Consider the following 12,059-nt stretch of genomic DNA (forward strand, 5'->3'; position numbering starts at 1 on the left):
CCGCCAATACCCGGCTCCGTCCCCCGCCCAGGCCTGATGCCTCGGCCAGAGGAGTTGACCCTCATCACCCTCCGATCACCAATCACCGGATCGGCCCCTTGACCAGGACTGAGGCCTCCGGCAGAGGTGTCAGACTGGGCAGGGGACCCCCAGCTCCCCGCGGTTGCAGGCTCCGCCCTGCCCAGGCCTAACACCTCTGGCTGAGGCATCTGGGCAGGCCAGCGGGGACCACCAGCTCCCTGGGGGGAAATGAGGGTCCCTTGCCCAGGCCTAACGCCTCTGGCAGAGGCATCAGGCCTGGGCAAGGGGCCGATCCTGCGATTGGAGGGTGATGGGGGTCAACACCTGAGGGCTCTCAGTATGTGAGAGGGGGCAGGCTGGGCTGAGGGACACTCCCCCCAACACCCAGTGCATGAATTTCGTGCACTGGGCCCCTAGTGTGTGTGTACGTGAGGACTTTAAGGGACTTCTGGAGGACTTTAAGGGAGAGATCAGAAATAGTCATAGTAGGGGACTTAACAGCCCACTGATTTCACTGGATAGATCTTCCAGACAAAAAATTATCAAGGAAACAGTGACTCTAAAGGACACACTGGATGGCATGGATTTAATTGACATTTATAGAACTTTCAAGCAAAGCTGCAGAATAAACAACTTTCTTCTCAAGGGCACGTGGGTCAGTCTCGAAGATAGACCACATGTTAGGACACAAAACAACTCTCTACACATTCAAGAATATTAAAATAATAGCATCTTCTTATATCACAATAGAATGAAATTAGAAATCAACTACATCAAAAACATTCAAACACATGAAGTCTAAATAGCATGTTTCTAAACAATGAATGGGTTAACAATAAGGTCAAGAAAGAAGTAAGAAGTTTTGAAAACAAATGAAAATGAACACACAACAACCAACATCTCTTGGACACAACAAAAGCAATACTGAGAGGGAAGTCCATAGCACTACAGGCCAAACTAAAAAAAAAAACTACTTAACCCTACAACTTAAAGAATTAGAAAGAGTAAGTAGAAGGAAGGAAATAATAAAGATAAGAAAAGAGCCCTGCCCTGACCGGTTTGGCTCAGTGGATAGAACGTCGGCCTGCAGACTGAAGGGTCCCAGGTTCGATTCCAGTCAAGGGCATGTACCTTGGTTGCAGGCACATACCCAGTGGGGAGTGTGCAGGAGGCAGCTGATTGATATTTCTCTCTCATCAATGTTTCTAACTCTCTATCCCTTTCCCTTCCTCTCTGTAAAAAAATCAATAAAATATATTTCAAAAAAAGAAAGAAAAGAAAAGAGCCCAGCAGGCTTGGCTCAGTGGTTGAGTGTTGACCTATGAGCCAGGAGGTCACAGTTTGATTCCTAGTCAGGGCACATACCTGGATTTCAGGCTTGATCCCTGGTGTGGGGTGTGTGGGAGGCAACCTATCAATGATTCTCTCTCATCATTGATATTTCTATCTCTCTCTCCTTCTCTCTCCCTCTCTGGAATCAATAAAAATATTTTTTTAAAAAAAGATTAGAGAAGATAAGGTAGTGAAAGGTAGTGAAGACTGGGAGGGGGTTGCTAGGGGCTGGGAATAGAGGGGTGAAAGGGTGGAAATGGGAGATATCTGTAGTACTATCAACAATATTTTTTAAAAGATGACAGCAGAAATAAATGACATAAAGACTAAAAAAACAATACAAAAGCACCAATGAAGCCACGATCTGGTTCTCTGAAAAGATAAACAAGATTGATGAACAAGCCAGCCTCATCAAGAAACAAAGAGAGAGGACCCATATAAATAAAATAAGAATGAAAAATAGTGAAGTAACAACTGACATGTCAGAAATACAAAGGATTGTAATAAAATATATGAACTACTATATATCAACATGCTGGACAGTGTGGGTAAAAAAATCCTAGAAAAATACAATCTTTCAAAATTGAATCAGGAAGAATCAGAAAACCTCAATAGGCCAATAACAACTGATGGAATTGAAGCAGTAAGCAAAAAACTCCCAGAAAACAAAAGCCCTAGCCCATACGGCTTCACAAGGGAGTATTAGCAAAAACACTCAAAGAAGAGCTAACACTTATACAGACAGTCCTCGGGTTACGTTGGACTCGACATACATCATTTTGTGGTTACGTCGCCATCTCCCATTTATTTATTAAAAAAAGGTCCGTCATTTCGACGTATGTACATATATGCTTTATGTTTTTTATTATTTATTTACCACAAGTAAAGGTCAGGAATTGTTATCTTTTAAACTTTTTTTACTGTTTCACTTTATTATTGCTGTGTATGTGGCTCCATGTGAGTGACATAGGTACTTATGTAGGTGGGTTCTCATAGGTATGGATCTCCGGCATAACCCGAGGACCTACTGTACTCCTTAAAATATTCCAAACTCCAAGAGGAAGGAACACCTCCAAGCTCGTTCTGTGATGCCAGCATTATCCTGATTGCAAAACCAGATAAAGACACTAAAAAGAAAGAGAATGACAGGCCAATATCCCTCATGAACATAAATACTAAAATCTTCACTAAATATTAGCAAACTGAATCCAGCAATATATTAAAAGATCATATACCATGAAGAAGGGGGATTCATTCTGGAGATACAAGGTTGTTACAATATTCGCAAATCAATAAACATGATATATCCCATAAACAAACTGAAAGAAAAAGAAATCATATGATCATATCAATAGATGCAGAAAAGCATTCAACAAAATCCAACACCCTTTTTTGATAAAAACTCTCAGCTAAGTGGAAATAGAGGGATTATACCTCAACATAAAAAGGCCTTATATGACAAACCTGTAGCCAACATCATCGTCAATGAGCAAAAACTAAAACCACTTCCTCTAAAAACAGGAACAAGAAAGGAATATCCACTTCCACCACTCTTATTCAAAATAGTACTAGAAGTCCTAGTCAAAGCCATCAGACAAAAAGAAAAAGAAAAAGAAAAACAAAGGCATCCAAATGGGAAAGGTGTATGTAAAACTGTTATTTGCAGATGACATGATATTGTACATAAAAATCCTAAAGACTCCATCAAAAAACTACTAGATTTAATGAATGAATTTGGCAATGTAACAGGATACAAAATTAACACCCAGAAATATAAGGCATTTCTATACACCAATAACTAATTCTCAGAAAGAGAACTAAAAAAAATAATCCCATTTACCACTGCAACAAAAAAATTAACATAGCTAGGAATAAACTTCACGAAGGAGGTAAAAGACTTGTTCTCTGAAAATTACAGGACGTTGAAAAAGAGATAAAGGACAATATAAATAAGTGGAAGAATATACCGTGTTCATGGATTGGTAGAGTTAACATCATTAAAATGTCCATACTACACAAAGCAATCTACAGACTCAAGGGAATCCCCATCAAAATACTAACAGCATATTTCAGAGATCTAGAATAAACATTCCAAAAATTTATGTGGAACCAAAGAAGACCCCAAATAGCCACAACAATCTTGAGAAAGAGGAACAAAGTGGGAGAGATCACAATACCAGATATCAAGTTATACTACAAAGCCACTGTGATCAAAACAGCCCAGTACTGGCACAAGAACAGGCATATAGATCAATGGGACAGAATAGAGAACCCAGAGATCAACCCAGGCCATTACACTCAATTATTATTTGACAAAGGAGGAGAGAGCATACAATGGAGTCAAAACAGTCTCTTCAATAAATGATCTTAAGGAAATTGGACAGATACGTGTAAAAAAATGAAACTAAACTACCAACTTACACCATACACAAGAATAAACTCAAATGGCTAAAAGACTTAAATGTAAGCCAGGAAACCATAAAAATCCTAGAAGAAACCATAGGGAGTTTAATCTCAGACATCTCTAATAGCAATATGTTTGCAGATACATGTCCTAGGGCAAGGGAAATAAAAAAGAAAACAAAGAAATGTGATTACATCAAAATAAAAAAAACTTCTGTACAGCAAAACAAACCATCAACAAAATGAAAAGATATTCTCTTTGCTAATGATACATCTGATAAAGGGTTAATATCCAAAATATATAAGGAACTCATACAACTTAACAAAAGGAGGACAAACATGCCATTTAAAAAATGGGCAAAGGACCTAAATTGTAAACTTCTCCAAAGTGGTCATACAGATGACCAAGAGACATATGAAAAAAAATGCTCTACTTCACTAATCATCAGAGAAATGCAAATTAAAATGACAATGGTATCACCTCACACCTAACGGAATGGCTACCATCAACATATCAACAAATGACAAGTGCTGGTGAGGATGTGCAGTATAGGAAACCCTAATACACTGCTGGTGGGAATGCAGATTGGTGCAGCTGTGACTGAAAACAGTATGGAGTTTCCTCATAAAAATTAAATATGGAGCTGACATTTGACACCACAATTGATCCCACTTCTAGGAGTATATCCTAAGAAACCCAAAACACCAATAAGAAAGAATATATGCACCCCTATGTTCATAGCAGCGCAATTCACAATATCTAAGATACAGAAATAGCCCAAGTGCCCACCAGTAGATGAGCGGATAAGAAATGACATTTGACCAATTGATCCCACTTCTAGGAGTATATCTTAGCAAACTGGAAACACCAAACAGAAAGAATGTATTCACCTCTATGTTCATAGCAGTGCAATTTACAATAGCTAAGATCTGGAAACAGCCCAAGTGCCTGCCCATCAGTAGATGAGTGGATAAAAAAAGCTGTATTATATTTACGTCATGGAATACCATGCAGCAGTAAAAAAGAAGGAGACAGCATAGAGCAGTGATGGCGAACCTTTTGAGCTCGGTGTGTCAGCATTTTGAAAAACCCTAACTTAACTCTGGTGCTGTCTCACATATAGAAATTTTTTGATATTTGCAACCATAGTAAAACAAAGACATATTTTTGATATTTATTTTATATATTTAAATGCCATTTAACAAAGAAAAATCAACCAAAAAAAATGAGTTCATGTTCGCCATCATTGGCATAGAGGGACCTGAAGAGGATTAAGCTAACTGAAATAAGCTGGTCAAAGAAATATAAGTACCATATGATTTCACTCATATGTGAAATCTAATGAACAAAATAGATCAAGAGTCAGAGAAGCATGGACCAGACTGTCAAATCTCAGATGGTAGGCGAGGGTGGGTGGGAAGATATCAACCAAGAAATTGTATTTCCATATGCACAATCCATAGGCACAGACAATAGGAAGGTGAAGGCCTGGGGTGAGCTAGAAGGGGTCAATGAGGAAAAAAGGGGGACATATGTAATACTTTCAAAAAATAAAGATTTAAAAAAGAATAAGGAAAAATAAATAATGTTTTCTAATGCTCTTTATAACTAATTAAGGCATCGTATCTAGACTAATAATGCTATCTGGATAATCACAGTCAAGTCAAATAACCAATATAACATTAAATATTTTATTAATAAATTAATGTTAGTAATTAATAATTTAAATGTTTATTATTAATATTGTTTATTTATATTATTATTAAGATTATTAAAATAGTAAGCAATATTTTATACTTGATAGTTTACACAGAATACATACATGACTCTCCTCTTTAACTGCTCCTTCTAATTGAGCTGCAAATTGTGAACAACATACCAAGAATGAATTTAGATCATCCCCAACCTTTGAAAAGAATAACAAACAGAAAGTTGCTTTTATTTTAGAACCTGTATATATATTCATCTATATTTTAGTACATTTAACTAGTTTTCAAAATAATTTTGTGTGTGTAATTTAGGTTAATTCAAACACATTAGGCAAGAAACCAGGCTCCTAATGCTATACTAGCAAATTCTCCCAGAAAATTTACAAGTACATTCTCGGGAGTGGCTTATTAATGTCATATTCCCAGTTATGTCTCTGCTCTCATTTTCGTCTATCTAGTTGCAGAAAATCAAGCAACCCCAGCCTTAGACTCCTGAAATATTATGAATGGCCAAAAAAAAGTAACTACTATGTGTATACCTTATAAATATCTTTGTGTTTAAAAATGAATGCTAATTATGACTTCTGATTATAAAGTACACAGAGGTGGGCAAAAGTAGGTCTACAGTTGTTCATTTGGAAAAAAATATAATACAACAATAAATAATAATACAAGATTATGTACTCACAACTATAAACTTTTTTGCCCACGTGTGTGTGTCTGTGTGTGTGTTAAACTTTAAGGAAGTGTCATTGACAGAGGATGGAAAAATCAGTACACTATTTTTAAGTATCCTAAGTGGATCATTTTTAATGGATAAGGAATTTATTCTGTAAACATATGTGAACACAAAAGAAAATCTTAGCCCTTTTCAGTGTTCATTTCTCTACATTAGAATTTGCATATACTTACAGATAAAGATACTTCTTCAGGTTCAGACTTTACAAGTGGGTTTTCTACATTTTCACTGCCCATTCCGTAGGTTTCTTCCAAAGTAGAAACAACCTAAGAGAAAAAGCAAACTAAGTACATTTACAGTTTAAAATTATTACATTAAATGTAAAAATATATTAAATCAACCATGTCAGGACCTTTTCGGCAATAAGACTATTTCTGCCCAGCCAGCGTGTCTCAGCAGTTGAGTGTTGATCCAAAAACCAAAGAGGTCCCTGGTTTGATTCCTGGTCAGGGCACATGTCCAGGTTTCAGACTCAATACCCAGTGGGGGGACATGCAAGAGGCAGCCCATTGATGATGTTTCACTCTCATCAATATTTCTATCTCTCTATCCCTCTCCCTTCCTCTCTCTCTAAAATCAGTAAAGGAAAAAAATTATTTTTGCCAGTACTCAACTTAAATTTTCCATCTTATGCCCCAGCTCATATCATCATGAAGAAGTCATGAGCAACAGTCCTTAACCCTACTTCCTAGCAAAAGAGGCCCTATGACTCTTCCATTTCTGTATTGACAGTGTTTAAAAAGGAGAGGGTCTGCCTAGGCATAGCTGAAGCATCAACTTTACTTTACCACTGACGTATTCCTAAAAATTTAACTGACTCAACTTTCTTCTCTGGAGAGAGTAGGGAAAATAGAGAGATGGAAATCAGAAAGCAATACATTTTTTAAAGCATAAGTCGCCATCCTTTCAGACCTCACAGACCACCAGTGGTCTGCAGACCACCAGTTGGCAACCACTGTTTTAAAGGAAATTATCTGAATTAACCCCTCAAACTTTGAGCAAACTTATATTTTGGAAGTTTGGCAAACTATATTTTTTTTATGTTTGTGCTATTCCTCATTTTTCAGTGTTTATACCAATGGTATTTGGTACATTTATAATTTAACTAGAGGCCCAGTGCACAGATTCATGCACATTGAAAGAAATTAATTAGAAGGTGGCCAGCAGGGTGGGACTAGGTGAGACGGGCCGGACATGCCCTGGAGCCAACCTCCTATGGTCCCTCCCTGGCTGGCTGCACCAGGGGCAGCACCAGGGCTTGAAGGGCATCTGCAAAGTGAGCGGAGTCCCTCCGGAAGGTGGGGTCCTCAGCCTGCCCTGCGGGGATCAAGCCGAAACTGGCAGTCTGACATCCCCTGAGGAGTCCTGGAGTGTGAGAGGGAACTCCGCAAAGTTGCTGTCGCTCAGCAGCTCCTGGGTTGAGCATCTGCCCCATGGTGGTCAGTGTGTGTCATAGCTACCAGCCAGTCAGCCACTCGCTTAGCCTTTTATATATATATATAGATTCTGGATCATTGAGCAAAAAGAACCCCACAGAAAGGGAAATTTATTTCCCAACACAGGAGCTAAAGTTTCTAAAGTGCAGAGATTAGGTGACAGAGCAGGCATGAGACTTCAAAAAACCTATTCCTAAAAAAAGATCTGTATGCATCTCAGAACTTGGATTTCAGAAGGGTTCCCACCATTCACTAACTGATCTGTCCCTACACTGTTTGTACAAACAATAACTAATGTTAACACCTGCTTTCCTCCAGGGAGTCTGGAATTTGATACATGATAGGCAGAGAGTACCTAGGTGATCAAGCCCCAATAAAACCCTGGGCGCTGAGTCTGCAATGAACTTCTCTTGTAGACATTTCATATGTTTTGTCACAATTTGTTGTTGGAGGAATTAAGACATGTTCTGTGTGACTCCAAAAGGAGGGGACTCTTGGGAGTTTGTACCTTGTTTCCTCTAGACTTCACCAATGTGCCTTCTTCTCCTTTTGTTGGTTTTGCTTTGTATTCTTTCACTATAATAAATCTTAACCATCAATATGACTATATGCTGAACCCAGTGAGTCCACCCAGCAAATCACTAAACCCAGAAAAGGTCATGGGACCCTCCACACAGGAACAAACAAATGACTTACCATCTTTAGATGTTTGGTAATTTTTCTGAGCAATTCATCTTCTGCTATTAATTCCTTTGTCTTACTTGATGGAATGGGCAAAGCATACCTCACAACGGATTCTCCTGTTGGTGGAGATCTTAAGACCATTGGTTCAAGTTTCTCACGCACTAACTTTGAACTTTGTTTTTCCTTTGGTTTAGGTGACAATAGTGAATTATGAAATCCTTTATTGTAACTTAATTCTGGAACACTTGCCAATTTATTACTAGAGGGCAACAGATGCTTTACTGGCTTCATTTTGTTATTTACTTATCTTCCAAATTATAGGTGAAAAAATTTTATTCCTTCCTGAGAATAAAAGATAAAGATTTCGGATTTAAAATGATGGCAGGATTATTTATTGCCATAAAGATGTTAAATCCCCAAATCAACTCTGGCGAAATTAAAAAATGAAAATGGAAACATCCCTAACAAAAATTAATATGTTTTTAAAATCTAAAATATTTGCAAATCAATAAACATGATACATCGTATAAAGAAACTGAAAAAAAAACATTTGATCATATCAATAGATGCAGAAATAGCATTCAACAAAATCCAACACCCTTTTTTGATAAAAACTCTCAGCTAAGTGGGAATAGAGGGATCTTATATCAACATAATGAAGGCTATATATAACAAACCTACAACCAACATCATACTAAATGGGAAAAACCAAAAACTACTCCCTCTAAAGACAGGAACAAGACATGGATGTCCACTTTCACCACTCTTACTCAACATAGTACTGGAAGTCCTAGTCAGAGCCATCAGGCGAGGAGAAAACATAAAAGGCATCAATATTGGAAAAGAGGAAGTAAACCTGTCATTATTTGCAAATGACATGATACTGTACATAGAAAACCCCAAAGACTCCACCAAAAGGTACTAGATTTAATAAATGAATTATTAGCAGGATACAAAATTAACACCCAGAAATATAAGGCATTTTTATACACCAATAACAAATTCTCAGAAAGAGAAACTAAAAAAATAATCCCATTTACCACTGCAACAACAACAACAAAAATACGATTCTTAGGAATAAACTTCACGAAGGAGATAAAAGACTTGTACTCTGAAAACTATAGGACGTTGAAAAAGAGATAGAGGAAAATATAAACAAGTGGAAGAATATACCGTGTTCATGGATTGGTAGAGATAACATCATAAAAATGTCCATACTACACTAAGCAATCTATAGATTCAATACAATCCCCATCAAAATACCAATGGCATATTTCAGAGATTTAGAATAAATATTCCAAAAATTTATGTGGAACCAAAGAAGACCCCAAATAGCCACAGGAATTTTGAGAAAGAGGAACAAAGTGGGAGAGATCACAATACCAGATATCAAGTTATACTACAAAGCCACTGTAATTAAAACAGACCGGTGCTGGTACAAGAACAGGCATATAAATCAATGGAAGAGAAGAGACCCCAGAAATTATGGACTCAAGCCATAAGGCTCGATTAGTATTTGACAAAGGAGCAAAGAGCATACCATAGAGTCAAAACAGTCTCTTCAATAAATGGTGTTGAGAACATTGGACAGATACATGCAAAAAAAAAATGAAACTAGACCACCAATTTATACCACACACAGGAATAAACTCAAAATAGGAAAAGACTTAAATGTAAGCCAGGAAACCATATAAATCCTAGAAGAAACCATAGGCAGCAAAATCTCAGACAGCTCTTGCAACAATATGTTTACAGATACATCTCCTAGGTCAAGGGAAACAAAAGAGAAAATAAAGAAAGGAGACTATCAAAATAAAAAGCTTTTTCACAGTAAAAGAAACCATCAACAAAATGAAAAGGTAATCCACTGTATGAGAGGACATATTTACCAATGATACATCTGATAAGGGTTACTATCCAAAACATATAAGCAACTCGTACAACTTAACAAAAAGACTAACAATCCAATTAAAAAAAATGGGCAAAGGACCCAAATAGATACTTCTCTAAAGTGAACATACAAATAGCCAAAAGACATATGAAAAAAATGCTCAAACTCACTAATCGTAAGAGAGATGCAAATTAAAATGAGATATCATCTTGCACCTATCGTAATGGCTAACATCAACAAATCAACAAATGACAAGTGCTGGTGAGGATGTGGAGAATTAGGAACCCTAGTACACTTCTGATGAGAATGCAGACTGTTGCAGCCATTGTGGAAAATAGTATGGAGTTTCCTTCCAAAATTAAAACTGGAACTGACATTTGACTAAGTGACCCCACTTCTAGGAATATATCTTAAGAATCCCAGAACACCAATCAGAAAGAATGTATGCACCCCTACGTTCATAGCAGCACAATTTAAAATAGCTAAGATCTGGAAACAGCCCAAGTTTTCATCAGTAGATGAGTGTATAAAAAACGGTTGCCAAAATCGGTTTGGCTCAGTGGATAGAGCATCGGCCTGAGGACTGAAGGGTCCCAGGTTCGATTCTGGTCAAGGGCATGTACCTTGGTTGCAGGCATATCCCCAATAGGAGATGTTCAGGAGGCAGCTGATCGATGTTTCTCTCTCATGTATGTTTCTAACTCTCTATCTCTCTCCCTTCCTCTCTGTAAAAAATCAATAAAATATATTTTTTTAAAAACTGTGGTACATTTACACCATGGAATACTATGCAGCAGTAAAAAAGAAAGATCTCCTACCCTTTGAGACAGCATGGATGGACCTGGAGAGGATTATGCTAAGTGAAATCAGCCAGTCAAAGAAAGATAAGTATCACATGATCTCACTCATGTGTGGAATATAATGAACAAAATAGATCCAGGGACACAGAAGCATGGAAGAAACTGTCAAATCTCATAGGGAAGGTGGGGTGAGTAGGAAGATATTAACCAAACAACTTGTATGCATATAAGCATAACCTATGGACACAGACAATAGTGTGGTGAAGGGCAGGGGCAGAGAGTGGTGTGGGCTAGAAGGAATCAATTGGGTTGGGGAAGGGACATCTGTAATACTTTCAACAACATTTTTAAAAATTTAAGTTTAAATTAAAAACAAAACAAAACAGAACACCTGTAAGAAACCCTGAGAGGTGACTAAAGATTGATGTATGTATGGGCACAAAGAATGGGGCCGATGGGAGGGAAGAAGCCAGTAGTAGCAGTGAGATAACATATTTAGAAAACTTTAAAATATTATTCTTAGCTTTCCCCCATTTTTAAGCTAATATATACCCTTTATATTAGTCCCACAGAAGTAAAATCTTAGGTGCAGAGTATGAGCAGATTAATATCAAGGCAGCACCAAATCATGATTGAGCAGACCTTAAAGCTTAAGACTCTGATTCTACTTCTCTTTCTCTCTAAAGCTGATTAAGACTCAAGACAGGAGAGAAACTAAGATGGCGGCAGAGATAAACACCGGGAAATTAACGCCGCACACAACAATTGATTAATACCTCAGAGAAACAATACGGACTTCACCCAGAACCACAGGAAGCCTGGCTGACTGTAAACTCTACAACTAGAAGGAAGGAAGGGCACACTGAGACCCACAGAAGCTGCAGGAGAGAAGCACAGAGGTAGGGGCTCACGCGGGGCTCGCGCGCGCGGAAAGGGACTGGCACCTGAGGACGCGGCTCTCTTTTTGAATCCGGAGGGAGGCACAAGCCCCCGACGGCTCTGAACTCCGGTTCCGGGAAGTCTCTGGGGACCCAGGAGTCATG

General features: G+C 38.0%; 1 protein-coding gene across 1 annotated transcript in view; it reads right to left on the reverse strand.

Moving 5' to 3' along the window:
• The window catches only part of CCDC7 (coiled-coil domain containing 7), a gene marked incomplete at its 3' end in the record, with an annotated part of 77,694 nt that extends 69,040 nt beyond the window's left edge, over nucleotides 1-8,654 (reverse strand). The window contains exons 1-3 of the mRNA XM_006763752.2: nucleotides 8,338-8,654; nucleotides 6,379-6,471; nucleotides 5,580-5,663 (exon numbers count right to left, since the gene is read on the reverse strand). Coding sequence (XP_006763815.1) covers nucleotides 5,580-5,663; nucleotides 6,379-6,471; nucleotides 8,338-8,616 — 456 coding nt within the window. The remainder of the gene's footprint in view (nucleotides 1-5,579; nucleotides 5,664-6,378; nucleotides 6,472-8,337) is intronic.
• Nucleotides 8,655-12,059: the final 3,405 nt, after the last annotated feature.

Source organism: Myotis davidii, unplaced genomic scaffold (genome assembly GCF_000327345.1).
Source record: "Myotis davidii unplaced genomic scaffold, ASM32734v1 scaffold559, whole genome shotgun sequence".
Classification (NCBI taxonomy): domain Eukaryota; kingdom Metazoa; phylum Chordata; class Mammalia; order Chiroptera; family Vespertilionidae; genus Myotis; species Myotis davidii.